The sequence below is a fragment of the Callithrix jacchus genome, chromosome 1, assembly GCF_049354715.1.
Source record: "Callithrix jacchus isolate 240 chromosome 1, calJac240_pri, whole genome shotgun sequence".
NCBI classification, from domain to species: domain Eukaryota; kingdom Metazoa; phylum Chordata; class Mammalia; order Primates; family Cebidae; genus Callithrix; species Callithrix jacchus.
The window spans coordinates 111,372,806-111,392,441 of NC_133502.1; the positions used below are offsets into that span (position 1 = coordinate 111,372,806).

Consider the following 19,636-nt stretch of genomic DNA (forward strand, 5'->3'; position numbering starts at 1 on the left):
GATTTGTGTTGTATGGTCTCAGTGAATTAGCTTGATTTTTTTTTTTTTTTAACCTTTTTTGTTTTTTTTTTTTGAGGCAGGGTCTTGCTCTGTCATCCAAGCTGCAGTGCAGTGGCGCCATCACGGCTCGCTGTGGCCTCAACCTCTTGGGATCAAGGGCTCTTCCTGCCTCAGCTCCCCCTGTCACCCTACCCCACTGAGTAGCTGGGACTGGGACTACAGCTGTGTGCCATCATGCCTGGCTAATTTTTGTGTTTTTTTGTAGAGACAGACTTCTGTCATCTTGCCAATGCTGGTCTTGAACACATGGGCTCAAGTGATCCCACCCACCTCAGCCTTCCAAAGTTCTGGGATTACAGGTGTGAGCCACCACACCCCGCTTTATTTTTTATTTTCTTTTTCTCTTCTTTTGAGATTATCATTTTTCTTTATTGTTTAGCTTGTAATTTTGTTTCACTTCTAAACCCTCAGTTCATTTTGTTCTTGCTTTTCTTTTTACGGATTTCTAAGGTTTTTTTTTTAGAGACAGTTTCAGTTTTGTTGCTCAGGCTGGAGTGCAATGGTGCAATCTTAACTCACTGCAACCTCCGCCTCCTGGGATCAAGTGATTCTCCTGGCTCAGCCTCCCAAGTTACTGAGATTACAGTCACCTGCCACCATGCCCAGCTAATTTTTGTATTTTTAGTAGCGATGGGGTTTCAGCATGTTGGCCAGGCTGGTCTTGAACTCCTGACCTCAGGTGATCCACCTGCCTCGTCCATCCAAAGTGCTTGGATCATAGGCATGAGCCACTGCACCTGGCCTGATTTCTAAGATTTTTAAAATGAAATTTTTTTTTGATAGCGTTCCATATATTTTTGTGAAATTTTTATTTCTGTATAAGACATTATGTTCTGTGATTTTTTTTTTCTTGATTTCAGTATAATTTAGGAAAGATGTATGGTTCGTTATATTAAAATATTTTTTATTTATCACATTGTGTAGAATAATGCACATACAGAAATAAATATACATATTTCCAAGTGAGTGGATCTCTTAATTTATTCCGAGAATTGAGGTATGTGTTTGTAATGTCTACCTCTTTGGATTTAATGAGAAAAGTAATGACTCCTTATTTTGCATGTTAACAGTTCACTGTCTTGTCTTCCAGTTATTTGCTAAAGAAATTGAAAGTGGGCCAGGCACAGTGGCTCACACCTGTAATTCTAGCACTTTGGGAAGCTGAGGCAGGTGGATCATGAGATCAGGAGATAAGACTGTCCCGGGCAGCATGGTGAAACCATGTCTCTACTAAAAATACAAAATTTAGCTGGGGGTGGTGGTGCATGCCTGTAGTCCTGGCCACTTGGGAGGCTGAGCAAGGAAAATCGCTTGAACCCGGGAGGTGGAGGTTGCAGTGAGTCAATGTCTTGCCAGTGCACTCCAGCCCGGGCAACAGAGGAAGACTCTGTCTCAAAAAAAAAACAAAAAACAGGTTGAAATTACATTATATATATTACTTTTAAACTTTTCCCTAGATAAATAATTCTTTTAAAAACATTTCTAATGGGTACATATTATTATAAAGATCTATCATAGGCCATTTAATTAAAGCAGTTTTGTTGGCTAAATTGTGTTGCCGTACCTTTGTGTTTTCTTTAAATATAAATTTTATATATTTTAAGAAATAGGCACATGACACAAAATTCAAAGGGAATAAAAGGGTTTGCAGAGCAGGGGTCCTCAACGCTGGACAGGGCAGGGTTGGGGGAATGGTTTCAGGAGGAAACTGTTCCACCTCAGATCATGAGGCATTAGATTCTCATAAGGAGCCAGTAGCCTTGATCCCTTGCATGTGTAATTCACAATAGAGTTCACGGTCCTGTGAGAATCCAGTCCCGTCACTGATCTGATCTACGAAATTGGTCCCTGGTGCCAAAACGTTGGAGACTGCTGGTTTAGAGAATCTTTGAAGCAAAAGATGTTACTAGTTCGCTGTTTGTTTGGTTTTTTTTCAGGCTTTTTCTTTTTCATTAAGCAAATATATATACATATGTGTACACTTGTTCTTTTTCCACAGAAATGGTCATCTACATCTTCTTTTCACTCAGTATATCTTAGCAACGACTCATATCAGTATGTAAAAACATCCTCATTAATTATAAAGCTATAGAGTATTCTGATATTTAGATATGCTATAACTTACTTAACCAGCCCAGTATTTGTAGACCTTTGAGTTAGAATACCTTTTTTTTTTTTGAGACAAAGTTTTACTGTTTTTGCCCAGACTGGAGTGCAATGGCGTGATCTTGGCTCACTGCTTCCTCCGCCCGGGTTCAAGTGATTCTCCTGCCGCAGCCTCCCGTGTAGCTGGGATTACAGGTGTGCATCACCATGCCCCGCTAATTTTGTATTTTTAGTAGAGGTTTCACCATGTTGGCCAGTCTAGTCTTGAAATTGTGACCTCATGCGATCTGCCCACCTTGGCCTCCCAAAATTCTGGGATTATGGGCATGAGCCACCGTGCCCTACCCAAGTTAGAATATCTTTAAATTGAAACTGTATTTATGGAAAATTGCTCTTTGTTTTTAAAGTGATTTTTAAATTGTATTATTCCCCTGCTACCCTTGTTTGAGATAGGCTTTTGCCTTTTTTAGTGAGGGATGGGGTCAGACTGATGACTGCCACTGTCTTACAGGACACGCAGACACACTTTACAGAAGTGATGATCTCACTTATTCCAGGGATAAAAAGCATGGGGATAAGACATAGGAAATGATATTTAAGTAATCCTGAGGTTGATGGTCCCAAGAGTGAAAATTTTGTTTGAAACGTGAAATATAAGAGCATAAAAGTGCATTAAGGGAAGTAAATAATGTGTACATGTGGACATAAGAGTGTGTAATAATAGACATTGGAGAGTTGGAAAGGTAGGGGTATGAGAAATTACTTGATGGGTTCAATGTGCACTATCTGGTGATGGTACATTAAAAACACAGACTTTACCACTACTCAGTATATCCATGTAACAAAACTGCACTTGTACCCACTAAATTTGTACAAATAAAATACATAAGATATAAAAGCTGTGCATAAGAGATCATAAAATGAACATCTATTTGACCTCCATCCACATAAAGAAGTATAACTTTGCCAACATCAGTAACCTTTCAACCTTTCCCAGCTCCTTGCCACGCCCCTAGTGGTAGCTACTATCCTGACCATTATAGCATTGACTTTGATTCTCTTTGTAGTTTCATAATCTAATTATGTATTCGTAAACAGGGTAGTAAAATGTGCTTGTTTTTGGAGCTTTTCCCCTAATGTTTTTAGATACCTGACATTTTGTAGCCCTAGGAGCAGTCTTGAAGAAGAGGAGTCAGAAAGGGTGTGTGAGAGGTGAATGGGCAAGGAATTCTACATAGGTTGGCCTAGTAAAGTTTGGGCACTTGAGATCTTTCTTGGACTGGGTGATGGAGTCTTATCTTCGTTGTTGCCAGGGCTCCAGAACTAGCTCTGAGTCTGGTTCTTTGAAGTGCTGCTTCTGAAACACCTGTCTGGGTGATACAGGATGATCCTGCTTGGAGTTCTCTTTATGCCTATTCTCTTTCTACTCTTGTTCTGCTGGGCGTTTCTGGTTTTGTTTGTGTGTGTGAGAGTTCCTGTGAATTGCAAAAAACAAAACCTAAAAGCTAATGTCACGGTTTCTTCCTTTTTTCTTTTCTAATTTGTAAAATCTGTGGGATTTAATCTTTGGCATTATTTGTAGATACTTGTTCCTCTCTCTCATTTAGACACCTAGAAAGTTTGAACAAATCAAGGGCTTTCTTTTTTTCTGCAGAGTACCTTAGATTTTCTAAAAACCTAACTAGAAAGTGGCATTGTGGTAGAGATTGTGCCCGATTTGTAAAGAATGTTAAAATCAGGTTCTATAGAAAAAGACCATAGAAATAATTTCTAGTTCACTTCCATTGTTCAGATACTTTCAAACTCCTGTGATGCTATTGACATCACAACGTATTACACATATACATATATATATATAAAACAATTTATTCAGCTCTAATTTTATTTTTTAAAAATGTTGATTAGGAATCCATTAAATTAACTATAAGATCCTTCAAGAGGTCACTCACTGCCTGTGGTCGAAGGTACCATGATTTTCTAGAGGAAGAGGTTGGCTGCAAGGAATTAAACTGAACAGTGGCCAACTAGTGTCATGGTGTGGCTCAATGTGGAACCTTTAAGTTGTATGCAGTAACTTATGCCTGTAATCCCCCCATTTGTGAGGTTGAGGCAGGAGTATTACTTGAGGCCAGGAGTTTGAAACCAGCCTGGGCAACATAGTGAGATCTCATTTCTTTAAACAAAGATAGAGAGCATGCACTTTGGAGAAGGACAGACTTGGGCTCAAATCCTGGCTTTGCTACTTGCTGGTTATATGATCAGGGCAGTCCGTTTGGCATTCTTGGGTCTCAGTATCATTTGACTAGGGCAATCTAGTTGGCATTCTTGGATTTTAGTCTTCTGTAAAATGGCATCTTAATCCATTTTGTGTTGCTATAAAAATGCCACAGGCACAGACTGGGTAATTTATAAAAGAAAATAAATTATCACAGTTCTGGAAGCCAGGAAATCCAATATCAAGGTGCTAGTTCTGGCAAGGGCCTTCTTGCTGCAGTTTCCCATGACAGAAAGTGGAAGGGCAAGAAAGGGAGAGTGAGTGACTGAGAGAGCTGGACTCTTATTTTTCCCCATAGATGGGTATCTGCTATGTTGTCCAGGCTGGCTTTCAACTCCTGGTCACAAGTGATCCTCCCACCTCAGCCTCCTGAGTGGCTGGGAATACAGATACATACCTCTGCACCCCCGGCTGGACTCATAACAGCCCACTCTTGTAATATAATAATAAACCCATTCTTGTGTACTGGGCATTAATCTATTCATGAGGACAGAGCCCTTGTGGCTTAATCACCTTTTAATGGTTCCATCTCTTAATACAGTCACAATGACAATTAAGTTTCAACATGAGTTTTGGAGGGAGCATTCAAACCATAGCAAATGGGAATGACAGTGCCTCAGGGACGTGAGGATTAAACGAAAGAATATCTGGTGTAAAGTAAGCGTTCGGCACACAGCAGCTGTTATTAACCATTGTTATTTGTTTGAGGATTTAATGGAGTTTCTCTGATTTCTAGCCCAATGCTCTTTGTACAAATTGCATAATCTATTACAACAAGAGTTAGGGGTAACGGACTAGGTGGATGGGAATTGCTTAGTCAATCCACTCACCCTTTGAGAGCAGTTTAGGTGATTACTGGACTCTGTGTCCATAAACTCTGCTGGTTTATTATAGGAGTGAGAATTGACTAAAAGTTTCTTCAGGCAGTCACAGTGCCTTCAGTGGCAGAAGAGTTAGTCTTTCTGTCCTCGTTCATGGGCAGGAAGTTAAAACTAATGGGTGTGTGTGTGTGTGTGTGTGTGTGCGCGCGCGCGCGCGTAAGAGTAGCTCAGGGCATGGCTAGAGGATTCTCCTCTGTCTGACTCTTCATTCTTTCTCCCATAATCTTACATTTAAAACCTATTCTTTCTTCCTTTCCCTTTCTTTTCTCCTATCCCCCTCTTTTTCTCTTTTAAATAATGACCAGCTTTTGCCCAGGCGTGGTGGCCCATGACTGTAATCCTAGCACTTTGGAGAGGCTAAAGTGGGAGGACTGCTTGAGGCCAGGAGTTCAAGAGCAGCCTGGTCAATATAATGAAACCCCATCTCTGCAAAAATGAAGAAATTAGCTGGGTGTGGTGGTGTACACCTGTAATCCCAGCTACTTGGGAGGCTGAGGCAGGAGGCTCCTTTGAGACCAGGAGTTCCAGTTTACAGTGAGCTGTGATCATGCCATTGCACTCCAGTTTGGGCAACAAAGTGAGACCCTGTCTCTTAAAAATAAATAAATATTTACTATAAAATTTATATAAAATCCAGTCATTAAGTAAAAAACATTTGCTAACATTTGGCCATTTTCCCCCCAGTCTTTTCTCATGCATTATAAAAAGGCGGCAGTAATACTGAACACTCAAACACCCTTTTAATGAAATGAAAAACTGAACTAGTTAGATAATTATAAATCAGTAAGATGGTAGAGGAAGAGAAAAGGGAGGGACACTTTGCTGACAGGCAGAGATAGTGATCCCCTACTGTCTCTGAGACTGACAGGTGGTCCTTAATTTAATCTTTCTTTCCAGGCATTCTGGAGCAGGGAAGAATTTGACTTTAAAACTGTTCCCTACTTTCTGTTTCGTTATTTGGCATGCCCTCCTGAGTTCAGAAGAATAGGTCTTGAGTTTTATGCTACCAAAATTAGTATCTCATTAGATTGCTGGTAGAGCTGCTATTTTTTTGTGCAGTGTGAAAGCTGAATTGTTTCTAAGTTCTGTTAAATGTATATGTAGCAGTCAGTGCTTTTCAACTGCCTTAGTTCCTCAACCCATGAACCTACCCAGTCCATTAGGAAAGCCAGGTGTAATGCAGGAAGTAACCTGTGTACCACAGTACCTGGATCAGTTGTGTGCTCTGGAAATGTCGACCTGACATAAGGCCAGTCTGTCTTCTCTTTTATTCACAGACTTTGTTTTTCTTCACAGATTTTGAAGCTAGCTTCATAAGGCTATTGGACAAAATAACGAATGGTTCTCGAATTGAAATAAACCAAACAGGTAAGCTCCTTTTCTATTCCTGAAAGCATCTACATGTGCTAAAGCATTCCTGTTTCTCACTCTTTTTTTCTTTTCTTTTTTTTTCTAGTCAGTCTCTGCTTATCCATAATGGTATAAAAATTGTGTTTAAAACTTTACTAATCACTTTGTGTTATATGAATCATCATTAAATTGAACTTTTTGGGGGACTTATATGAGGAGCTCATCATACAACTTTGGAGTTACATGACAAAGCTGTGAATATAGATTATAATAAAAGCATATTATTCTAGATAATTTTAAAAAATACCATGTTTGGTTGGAAAGACCCAGTTACCTGTCTGTGATATGATTTTCCAGAGGTGTACATGAAGTCTCCCAATTTCAGGGGCATACAGTTGATTTAAGGAAGTTAGAAAACTGAAAATTTCATATCCAAGAAGCAAGTGTCTCCTCTTTTATTTTATACATAATATTTACATTAAACTTTCCAAAGTTCATTTACTTATATTTTTACATTAAATTATTTCAACCAATTCTGTGAGGTAATTTATTTGCTGAATTCTATTTTATTTTAAAATTTTGTTTGTGAAAATAAATTTACACAAGTTTATGCAAAATATGTGACTGTCTCTTCACCTCTTTCCTTTTCCATTTCCACTCCAGGGGTAGCCGCTGTCACATGGACATTTGCATAATTCAGACCATCAACAGGATCATGCTTGTCTTACTGTTCTAGAAAAAAAAAGCTAGCATTTTTTTTTTTTTTCTAGCACAAATGTCTCAGAGAACTTTCCCTGCCAGCACATGCAAGTCTTCCTCAATATTTCCGTGGGTTGTAGTATAGTATTCCAGTGTATAGATACATAATAATTTATTTAACTGCTCCCCATTGATAAACATTTAGGTTGCTTCTAGCTTTTATTTTTTTCTATTAGAAATTTCTGTCTACATTGTGTGGAAGACTGTGGCAAACATCCTTTGACTGACTCCATTAACAGTCTACCTTTTCACACACATTCCACAAAGGAATCTCTGACCTTTTCCCTACCTTGGCTCTCTTAAGGCAAGAGATCTGAGATGTTCTGGTCTATAGCTGCATTCAGCCATACCTTATGAAGAACAGGTTTCAGGAATGAGGTATTCACATGTGTTTTGTCAGCTATGAGTCCCTTAATTTCCTTTAGCTTGTTTGCTTTGAAATTGCTGGAGGTTTTTTCAGTAACTTTTATTGGTGATCCAGAAGACAGATAATTCTATTCTTGTGTGTGTGTGTGTGTGTGTGTGTGTGTGTGTGTGTGTGTGTGTTTGATAGAGTTTTGTCTGTCACCCAGGCTAGAGTGTAGTGGCATGATCTTGGCTCATTGCAACTTCTGTCTCCTGGATTCAAGAGATCTTCTGCCTCAGCCTCCTCAGTAGCTGGGATTACAGGTGCCTGCCACCATGCCTGGCGAATTTTTTTGTATTTTTTAGTAGAGATGAGGTTTCGTCATGTTGGCCAAGCTGGTGGTCTCGAACCCCTGACGTCAGGTGATCCACCTGCCTCGGCCTTCCTAAGTGCTGGAATTACAGGCGTGAGCCACCGTGCTCGGCCCAATTCTATTGTTTTTTAGTCATACCTTCAGTATAGGTTGAGGTATAAGACATTTACATGATTCTGCTCCCACTCCATGTCATTTTAATTATCTTCATCGGAATAGTAAAAGCTTTCATTTGGATGATCTGGTCAGTTTCTCATTTGGCTAATTTGTATAAATGAACATATGGATTTGAAAGATTTAGTGAATATATAGTCTTTTTTGGCTTTTTTTTTTTTTTTTGAGATGGAGTTTCACTGTTGTTACCCAGACTGGAGTGCAATGGCACGATCTCGGCTCACCGCAACCTCCGCCTCCTGGATTCAAGCAATTCTCCTGCCTCAGCCTCCCAAGTAGCTGGGACTACAGACATGTACCACCATGCCCAGCCAATTTTTTGTATTTTAGTAGAGACGGGGTTTCACCTTGTTGACCAGGATGGTCTTGATCTCTTGACCTCATGACCCACCCGCCTCGGCCTCCCAAAGTGCTGGGATTACAGGCGTTAGCCACTGCGCCCGGCCTTTTTTTTTTTTTAAAGAGAGTCTCTGTCTGTCATCAGGGTGAAGTGCAGTGACGCAATCTCGGCTCACTGCAATCTCCATCTCCTGTGTTCAAGCAATTTTCCTGCCTCAGCCTTCCAAGTAGCTGGGATTACAGGTGCACACCACCACACCTAGCTAATTTTTTTGTATTTTTAGTAGAGACAGGGTTTCACCATCTTGGCCAGGATGGTCTTGATCTCCTGACCTTGTGATCTGCGTGCTTCCGCCTCCCAAAGTGCCAGGATTACAGGCGTGAATCACTGCTCCTGGCCCTTTTTTGGCTTTTTGATCTAAGGATGGTTTTGTGACCCTTAAAACTATTTAGAATAACTGACCCAGGATCCATTTGAGAAGTGTTTATTACTTTAATCAGAATAGGATCCTGATTTCATGATTGTTTGGATTTTAGTGTTTAATATGGTAAAATTCTAAATTTAGTTTTTGGAAGTCCGAATAACTTTTTCCCATTTGAGTGACTGAGCATTTGTCCTTCCTTTAATGTTAAATTTATTTTTGGTAAATTGTACCAGATGGCATTGCAGAAGATTTTGTGCAGCAGAAATACCTTGTTCAACCGTTTATGTCCCCCTAAATCATTTACAGTTTTTTACATTCATATGTAAATCTAGTAAGAAGCTTTTTGGATAGTTGGGCCCATGCCTATAATCCAGCACTTTGGGAGGCTGAGGTGGGAGGATCACTTGAGTCTTGGAGTTCAAGACTAGCCTGGGCAACTGGTGAAACACTTTCTCCATCAATAAATAAATAAATAAGCTGAGTGTTGTGGTATACGCCTGTGGTCCCTGCACTTTGGGAGGCTGAGCTGGGAGAATCACTTGAGCCCAAGAGTTCAAGACTATACTGGACAACATAGTGAGACCCTTTCTCTAAAAAAATAAAAATAAAAATTAGCTGGGCATGGTGGCACATGCCTGTGGTCCCAGCTATTCTGGAAGCTGAGGTGGGAGGATCGCTTGGGCTCTGGAGGTCGAGCTGCAGCAAGGCGTGATGATGCCTCTGTACTCCAGCTTGGGTGACAGAGCAAGACCTGTCTCCAAACAAAGCTTTTGAATGATATGAATATGTGAAAAGTGAATAAAGATAGTAGTTTCCACTAAAGCCATAAAATACTATTAGACATTTTCAAGTATCAATATTAAATTAAAAGAGCTACTATTAATGGCATTGAGTGCCATAAAGTACTTGCCTTTTCTTGACATCATGTTTGGTGAGTGAAGTATATGGGAAATCTCACTTCAAGAGCCTTAGAGGATGCTGGTTGCTGGTGTGATGATTTAATCACATCATTTGCAATTCCCCTCTCTGATAAGCCTAGTTTGAAATTCTGCTGTTGGGAGACTAGGGTGCTTATTAGGATCTCTCCTCTGTGCCCTGCTGTGACTTTGGCAACTCAGATGGCTTAGGTAGGTGTTTGATTTATTACTGATTATTAAATTACATTCACAGTTTATTATTGTTACAGGGGCTTGACAGCAGTGAGTCAGCTTTTGGAGTGAAGTATGTGCTCATAGTGATGGCATTTCAAGCATTCTTGGATGCCCTTGCCAGACTTTCCCCTTGGAACTCACTGCCTTCATTACCTTTGTGACATTTTAGTTTTTTTCCCCCTGAATGTGGCTCTTTTTCTTCTGGTTTAAGGAACAACCTTATATTATCAGCCTGGCCTCCTGTATGGTGGATCTGTGGAACATGACTGTAGTGTCCTTCGTGGCATTGGCTATTACCTGGAGAGTCTTCTTTGCTTGGCTCCATTTATGAAGCACCCATTAAAGATAGTTCTACGAGGAGTGACCAATGATCAGGTTGACCCTTCAGTGAGTATTGAGAACAAACCATGGGTTTGTTTTTGTTTTGTCTCTTGTTACAACCCAGCTTGTGAGAAAAATGTTCCTTATAAAGCTCAGTTTTATTTCAAATGTATATTTCTTCTGTTATTTACCTTGAGATTTAGAGGTTAATCACTCCAGGAAGCAGATGAGCCAAAACATGGGATCATCAAATTCAGGACAATTGTTAACAGTTATCAAGGTGCCTTTCATTGTTATCTAAGGACCTTCAAAACAGATGCTCTCAGTCTCATCATGGCTGACATGAACTACAGTTATGTTGGCTCTAGTATGTGACAGTGGAGTTTTTCTAAGGTCATGTGGTAGCTGAGACTGGAGGGCAGCCAACCAAAATTTTGGGCAGGAGATTATATCTCCTTGGCATTGCCACAGCCTAATCTTGACTTACTCAGGTTTCAATCATAAACTCAAGGTCTTTTGTCTTCTGAGAAGAGTTTGCAGATTTAGAAAAGGGTATAAATTCAGGAAAGGAATGTGTGAGCTTTGGTAGTTTGTGGGTATCAGAAAGCTTTTTATTTATTTTTTTTTCACCAAGGACCATGCCAGGGCAACCTTTTTATTAAACATGCTAATTTTTCTGCAGGTATGGGGAGAATGCTTTCATATCAAGCAAAACTTTTCATTGTGATCACCACAACTGTCTTAGTGCCATTCCAGGATGGAGAGAGAGAGAGAGAGAGAGAGAGAGAGAGAGAGAGAGAGATATTAGAGAAGTCTAGAGAAGTCCTGTCCAGGACCTCCTCCCTTATAGGGAGGGATGGATTCTCTGCTTTTGGATGCTCTGCTGTTCAGATACAATGTCTTAAAGCTGATGGCCATGATGAAAAGGCCTGACTGAGGTGGTGTGCTTGCCTTTACCATTACAGATATAGGCCAAGACCAGTGAATGGGTAGCTTCTGAGACAGAATGTGAATTATGTAGCTTTTCTACTCAGGGAGGACCAATGAGGTAGTGCTGTGAGCCCCAAAGTAGAGACTGCTACTATTCATCAAGATACCTACAAGGGTATAAGTGTTAATGTGTTCTTAGGCAATGCAAACTTATTCTTCAATTCTTGTAAATTCAGCTGCATAAACTCGTTTCCCTGGGATACTGAGTATAGTACAAGATCTGAAATTCGTAAGCTATAAAGGAATGTTGCCCAAGCTGTTTAGAATATTTCATTAAGGGTTTTTTTTTTTTTCTTTTTACATTTTCTAGAAGACTATAGGAAATGAGTTCTTTGGATAAAAGTGTGAGAAGAGGCTTAAATACATTTAGGTTGAAAGAGGGGTAGGTGCCTCAAAAGTGGGAAAAGGCCCTGAAGTGTACAGCAGTGTGTGTATCAGTTTTGTACTTTTTTTTCTATACTTGCTAATTATCTTACAAGCTTTTCTCACTGGTGATATTTAAAAATGTTATATGGTAACAGACAAATATCAGTTGATGAATTTCTCAGAAATTGTACCCAAAAGTCTATTTTCATCTGCTGTAGAACTAACTGCTTTTGCCAGCTGCGTAACTAAAATGACCTTGGTTGGTATCTGGCTCCAGGCCAGGATAAAATAAATATACTAAATCCTGAATAAAGAGTGACTTCTTCAGCTCATCCCATGGCTCCTTCATTTCTTTTTTTTTTTTTTTTTTTTTTTGGCTCCTTCATTTCTAACTGCTTCTTTTCTGTGTGGTTTTCTCATTAGTTCATGTCTGCATCTACTCCGCGTACAAGGATGAAATGAGTGATTCTGTCCTTAACAAACTCCTAGTCTAATGGGGTAGACAGCTGGAAACCCATTTATGGAGATTACATGGATGAATACCCTTAGGCTCTGACAGAGGTAGAAACAAAGTGCTGAGTGTCAGAGAGGGTTTCTAGAGGAGAGAAAATCAGAGTCAGTCTGGGTTTTTGGAAGGTAATTCTGGAGGTTGAGTGAAAGATGAATGGAGAAGTGATAGACTAGCTTGGGCATTATGGAGATGGAGGGAGAAATGAAGGGGCAGATGTGGCAACTGATTGGAGGCAGAGTGAGAGGAAGGGGTCATAGATGGCTCCATGATTTCTGTCCTAGTTGCCATAAAGGATAATGATCATAAAGATTATTCCCATTTGACAAAGGGAAGAGGAAAATTGCAGTAGGATAATGGCTTTCAATTTTGGTCCTGTTCCCTGGGATGTTGGCAGCCTAACCATATAAGGATTTCCAGTTGGCAGTTTGAAATTATTGTCTGGAGCCTCGGAGACAGGTCATTGGAATGTTACCTACTGACACTTAAGCCTGTAGGAGTATGAGATTGATGAAATTATTGTCTGGAGCCTTGGAGACAGGTCATTGGAATGTTACCTACTGACACTTAAGCCTGTAGGAGTATGAGATTGATCAGGCTGAGGTTGAACACTGGTGGGTTTGGCTGAATTTATCTTTCACATGTTTTTTTTTTGACATGTACAAGTGTGGTGGTGGTGGTGGTGGTGGTGGCTGTCATTGTTGGTGTGCTTATGTATCTCAATTGGTTGTTCATGTTCGAAACTCCAGATTTTGCATTATGATAGGGAAGTGTGACAATACTGAGTGGTGGTTCCTCCATGACAGCCATCGCTTGGAGGTGAGTAACAGCTGCCTTTTTTGGATAAGGTGTGAGCTCTCCAGCTGGTCCCAGGTCACCACTGACCTCATTATTCATTTAAGCTTCCTTTCTGCTCTCTATGGGCATTACAGTTTCTGCCCCATGGTCCAAAGGACTAAGAATGGAAGAAGGAGAAATGAGTGTATAAGGCGTGAGTGGCAGAAGAGCAGCTAGAGACAGAGTGACTGTGGAGATAGAAGTGTTTGGAGAAGCCAAGCAGGCATCAAGTTTTAAGAAGCAGGGATAATCTACACAGTCATTCTTTGTAGGAGTTGAATCAGATTCAGCAGTGAGACGTTTCATTGACCTTTGAAAGAACAATGTCATTGGAGTATAAGGACAGGAAGAGACTGAGGAATGAGTAGGAACTAGTGGTATTGGAAAGTTAGGAGATTGTTTCAAAAGTGTTTAAGAGCTGAGGTTGGGAATTTTTTTAGGCTAGGGGAAACTTGAGTTTGCTTATAGGCTGAGGAGAAGCTGTAATGGAAAAGAATTAAATGAGCTGAGGGTCCTTGGTGAAGTCCAGAGGGGATAAGGATTGAAAACAGAGGTGATGCAATAAGCCTTATGAAGAGGAAGAAGACATTTTTTTTAGAGGCAAGAGAATAGAAAGCGGGGAGAAATTTTAAAGAGGAGAAAAGTTCTAGGAGGTCTCCTGAATGTTAGTGGTGTGCCACCAGAGCTCCCAGTATATATTTATGGGTGCCAACAAGCTACTCCAATGGTGGGTAAAGATTCCATTCTTTTCTAGGTCCCTCTTAGAGAGGGAAAAGAAGTACAGTAATGTCTACCAAGTACTGGGCATTGTTCTAGGTGTACATATGTATATATGTGTGTATCCATATTTGTTTAATTCTTCTACCAACCCAGTGAGGTGGGTGTTTCAGAGAAGGTAACTGGAAAGCAGGCTTCTTCCTCCCTTTTTAAAAATAGATGAATTACATTTTTACCTTTCGATTGATTGGCTACACTGTAATGGTAATGCCTTTGCCCTAAGGTGTTGCTTAGGTGCGATTTTTGCCTTTTCTCTCTGACTGCAGAGTGGGCTGATCAGTTTCCCTTAAGCAGAACTTGTAGGCCATCATCACTCTGCTAAAACTAGAATGTGCAAAGCTGCAGGAGACTGTAGAGTGTTCAGCCCAGCCTCTCCTTTTACACAGGAGGAAACCGAGGCCCCGGAGACAGGGAAGCATCCAGGGTCTCACAGCCAGTGAGAGGAAGAGTAGGTCCCAAGCCCTCATCTGCTTTTCCAGCCTTTGTCTCACTGCACCAAGTTGCCTGTCCTACATGTCAGATGGAGAGTGATAAGCGGACAGGACTACACCTGGAATTACCCTTGGGCTCCTGGCTGAACTAAGTAAATTTGGCTTTACCCTTTGTGACTCAAGGAATAGGAAAAATGAGCCAGAAGGAATGATGTGTTTTTTCACCTTTCTTTTCCGCAGGAGAGCTGGTGGCTGCCCAGAGTAATTGCAGCATTGCCTCCCCTACTTTTTCAGAATCTGACTTGGCTTTCCCCCCAGTTGCCCTTAAGCCTAGATTGCATTCTTCTTCATCTGGCAATCCCAAATGCGTATATTAAGTTTTTGAGTGTGCTTAGCTTTATTTTTTTTATTTTTAGAGATAGGGCCTCACTCTCTTTCCCAGGCTGAAGTGCAGTGGCATGATTATAGCCCACTGAAGCCTCAAATTCCTGGGCTCAAGCCATCCTCCCATGTCAGCCTCTCAGGTGACTAGAACCAGAGATGTGCACCACTATGCCTGGCTAATTTTTTAGTAGAGATGAGGTCTCACTATGTTGCTCAGGCTGTAACTTTAATTAAAGTTAGCTAATCTTTAATGGCTTTCCTAGTTTCCCCTGCCCCACCTGATCCATTATAAGCATGTTCTTAGACCTCACAGGTCATTCCTACGTCTTGTAATTTTCTGATATCACAATATTTAGTTGGGTCTTCTTAGCCTGTTAGAGTTGGTTGCACTTTGGAGATAGCTGGGCTTGAGCCTCTTGCCTTAGAGATAAGGAAATTCAGATAGTTGTGATTTTCTTGTCTGAGGCCACATAGCTAATTAGAAGTAGAGCTGGGACCAGAACTAGGGCTTTTCCTATACCCTCTGTGTGGTGCCTGCCCTCCAAGCCAACTGGCAGGTCTAAGAAGGGAATAAGTAAGGGAGTAATTTCCTTTCCCATGTAGCAGTTGAGGCAACATTTGCTGACTCGTTAGATAACAGCACATGATTTGAATGTCATCTTTATAGTCTTATCAGGAATCTACAAATGGATCAGAAAGACCCCACACTTCCTAGGAGTCTGAATGCAGAAGCAGATAACAGTAACACGTGGCAAACTCTTGCCATTAACTGTGGATGTCATCGTAATTGCAGTTTTGAGTTTGTGTTGCTTCATGTAGTTTGAGGCTATCATCACCCCAACTCCCCAGCTCCCATGTAAAATCATCACCTTCCCTTTAGCTGCCTGCGTGGTGTTGATCATTGGTACTCTTGGGTGAACTGCTGAATAGTTCATTTTGGAGTGCTACCAGCTCTAAACATGAGATAACCATACTGGATAAATGCTAATGTTTCTTCTGTAGTGTTTATACCTACAAGAATGAGTAGGGTTCTCCATTTATTTTCTGCAAGAGTCCGTCTCTCCATGCTTTTTGCATGATGCCTCTGATGCTCATGATGACTGTAAGGTAGGTGTAAGTCTCCATGCCATACATGAGGAAAGTGGGGCTGAGAGAAGCTCAGTGGCCTGTGAAATCGCAGTCTTCCTCAGGCAGAGCCAGCCTACTCGCTCAGTTCTAAGCCAGCATCCTTTCTGTTTACCGCACTGCGTCATCTACCTGGTTGCTAAGCCTCACTTGTTTCTTTGACTCTTTTTTTTTTTTTAAACTTTTTTTTTTCTAAAATAATTTCATAGGTTGATGTTCTTAAGGCAACAGCACTCCCTTTGTTGAAACAGTTTGGGATTGATGGTGAATCATTTGAACTGAAGGTAAGAATGTATGAACTGTTGGCCTTATGTTTCTGTGGAAAACATTTCTCCACTGACTAATTGGAAGAGCTGTGTGACTCAGGGTATGTGTGTCACATTTGAAGTCATCATTTATCAGAAGACTCCGAGGGCTCATGAAGTAAACATTACAGACTTTGAACTGAAAGGGACATTTTACTGATAACAATAGTAGCCAATAGTTATGTTGCACTTATTTTGCGGTGGGGGCTGTTGTAAGCAGTTTACAAATACTAACTCCTTTTCCCTCATGACAGCTCCGCCCATGTCCCTCAGTTAATAAGCAGTAGAGAACAGATTTGGGCCATATTGGCTTTCTGATCTAAATGATCTGGATATAATTTGTGTTCAAGGGCTCCCAACCTGGATGTTCCTGGGAATATTCATTATTTCCAAAATTTAGTAGAAGTAGTTTAAGCATCTGTATGTTATTGAATTTTATCATTCCAGTGAGGTAAACTGTTTAGCATCTCTGCCTTTTACATTCATGTTTTAAATAGGGGAAATGACTTCATTTTTATTTAATAATGTCTTGATAGATCAGTTATTTGCATGGGAGGAGAAAAAGGGGTTTCTGATTATTAAGAAATGGGCTCAGATGATGAACTAGGTCACCTCTACATTTTAAGGATAAAGAAGTGACCTGCTCAGGATTATAGAGATAAATGGCAGAGCCACTTTGGTAGTCAACTTGGACTTTGACATACACTGAGCATGTACTCTCTAGGTGCCAACATAAGTTGCTGTTGGTCTTGAAGGGACTGACAGATTGAACATGGAAGAGCTGTGCCTTGTCAGGAAGCATTGGCTGGTATAAGCCTTCCTGGGTGGGGTGTCAGGGTAATCCATTGCTTTGCTGCATCCTTGCCTCATCTTTCTCACTCTCTGTGCAGATTGTGCGACGGGGAATGCCTCCTGGAGGAGGAGGTGAAGTGGTTTTCTCATGTCCTGTAAGGAAGGTCTTGAAGCCCATTCAACTCACAGATCCAGGAAAAATCAAACGTATCAGAGGAATGGCGTATCCTTTCCATTTATTTGGATTTCTTATTTTTTCTTGCCTCACTAAGATAAGGATGACTAACAGCTTTACTTCTTCCTGAGGTTATGTACATTTTAGACTACAACTTTGAAAAGGCTTAGCGGTGAAAACGTAATTGTTGGCTGAGTGAGGATGTTCTGTTATCTGCCTCACCATGGCTAGATTGATTGAGTCATTTTTTTTTTTTTCCAGTTAACATTTAGGCAAATGGCTCTGTTATATGTGATCCTCTCTGAAAAGGCTTTGGTTTGGAGGCCATGAATATACTGTAGTTCCTCCCTTAGAAGAGGTCATTATCATTTGGTGAAGGAACCAAATATGAAAACACACAGTTCTGATATAACATGCAAAATGATATGTGCAGTGGTTGGGGGGCCTGGAGTAGACAGTGGTCAATTTTGTCTAGAGGGAGGCTGGAATAATAATAATGAACAATATTTACTATTAAGTACTTACTCTGCATCTACTTCAGTAATCAACTTTACATGCTTTTAAGCCTCAGATTGACTCTCGAGTTCACTTACAGCCTTTTTTGCAGATGGGGGAACCGAGGCTTCAAAACCTTAAGGAATTTGTTAATGATGTCACACTGCTAATAAGCAGAGCTGAGATTTGAACCTTGTCTGTCTGACTCTGAAGTCCAGGTGTTCAATCTCTTCTTTTTCCAATAGAAAGGAGCCTTGAAGAACAAAGGATTGCAAAGTAGAGCAAGAAAGGAGGAGTGCTTCAGGCAGAAAAATGGGCCTGAGCAGGGTGGCAGTCCACAGTGGTTCTGGGAAGTGGCAAGTAATGAGATGTGGCAGGATTTCAGGATGGTCCATGGCAGATGATGGTAGAATTGGGCCTGAAGACAGGCAGGAGCCAGTGAATAGCCAAAGGTGGCTGGAATCATGTACTATGTAGAATGCAAAGACAAGAGGGTGAAGAGGCCTCCAAAACTTGAAAGCAAGAGTTAATTAAGGAGGGAAGTAAGAGTAGAGAGGAGAATAAACAAAACATAGCTTCCTGGAAGCCCTGGTCGGCACCTTAAAAGGCCCTGAGGGGTCAGCATTGGGGTAAGGAAAAGCTGAGGGACTCAGCAGCAAGCTGCTATGATGCCCTGGGGAAGCATGCTGGAGCCTAAGAGCCCGAGGGACTAATTCTGGGTTGTGGAGTGAAGGGGAGGGAACTCTTGGGGACCACTCTTTCCAGAATCTTGAGAGGAAAGAGAAGGAAGGATGAGGCAGTAACTTGATGAAGCAAGAGTAGGTGACACTTTCCTCCCTTTTACAAAAAGTTGGTAAGGATTTGAGTGTTTTTGTAGGTTTTTTAATGTAGATGAAGCAAGGTAATGAGCTGATTAAAAGCCCAGGTGCTGGAGTCAGAAAGACGTGGGTGCTGGCACTGCCTGTGCCACTCAGCAGTGGAAGCATTTTGGCCCTAAGCCTTGGTTGCCTGTATAGCTTTGGTCCTGTTATAACTGCTGTGAGGGACTGTCATGAAAGGTAAAATGAAATCGTAGTTGCATAGTAGGATGCACTGGTGTGTAAGTAGCATCGGGTGAATGGTTGCCACTGTTCTTTTTATTCTTACTTGAGAGGGGATAGATTCAAGTCCACAGGCATATGGTAAGGGTGGCTCCAGGTAGAGCTGTGTGGAGGTGAGTGGAAGGGAGTTGGGGTGAGTTTTCAGTTGTTACCGAGTTAGGATAGGATTGAGGGTGGGGGATGGGCAGGGTAGGATAAGGGGGTGTGACAAGGATGGTAAAGATGTGCTGTCACAGTGGGGCATCATAACTGAAGATAAGAAAAAGGCTGTGGAACAGCAGTAAGGTCTTGGCTGAAGAACTAGTTGTGAGGTCCCATGTGACTGTGTCCAGTGGCAGTTGGCAGCCTAGAGGGAGGAGCAGAGAAAGTAGGAGGACCAATTTCATCCAAGGATGGATGCAGGTTGGCAAGGTGTGTGGGTCCTACAGGAGGACAGCTAGAGCATGGGTGCTGGAGCATTGGCAAGTACATTCCTCACTGAGGATTGTCTCAGGGGCTCACCAGCCTGGAGAAAGCAGGTCAAGGGACTAGAAACTTTTAACAAGTTTAAAGATCAGGTCTAGTGGAAATAGATATATGTACTATGTAGGAAAAGAGATTCTGTTTAGGGAATGTGGTTTTGGGATTTCAGAATATTAAAATGATATAATTCTAGGTGCTGACAAGATCTGGGTGGGGACATTGTTGGAGGCCATGGAGCTAGATGGGCTATGGGGATGACTTTCCTGGTTGGAGTGTGACAAGGAAGGGTAGACTAGAAAGCTTGCTTCTCAGGGATGGGGTAGATGCAT

General features: G+C 41.2%; 1 protein-coding gene across 2 annotated transcripts in view; it reads left to right on the forward strand.

Annotated features, from left to right (window-relative positions):
* RCL1 (RNA terminal phosphate cyclase like 1) overlaps positions 1–19,636 on the forward strand; it is a 63,417-nt gene that overhangs the window by 19,666 nt on the left and 24,115 nt on the right. The window contains exons 2-5 of one of the 2 annotated variants that reach the window (XM_002742905.7): positions 6,619–6,690; positions 10,451–10,626; positions 16,188–16,262; positions 17,174–17,298. In XM_002742905.7, the coding sequence (XP_002742951.1) occupies positions 6,619–6,690; positions 10,451–10,626; positions 16,188–16,262; positions 17,174–17,298 (448 nt within the window). The remainder of the gene's footprint in view (positions 1–6,618; positions 6,691–10,450; positions 10,627–16,187; positions 16,263–17,173; positions 17,299–19,636) is intronic. The other variant, XM_035305124.3, reaches the window with a different exon arrangement.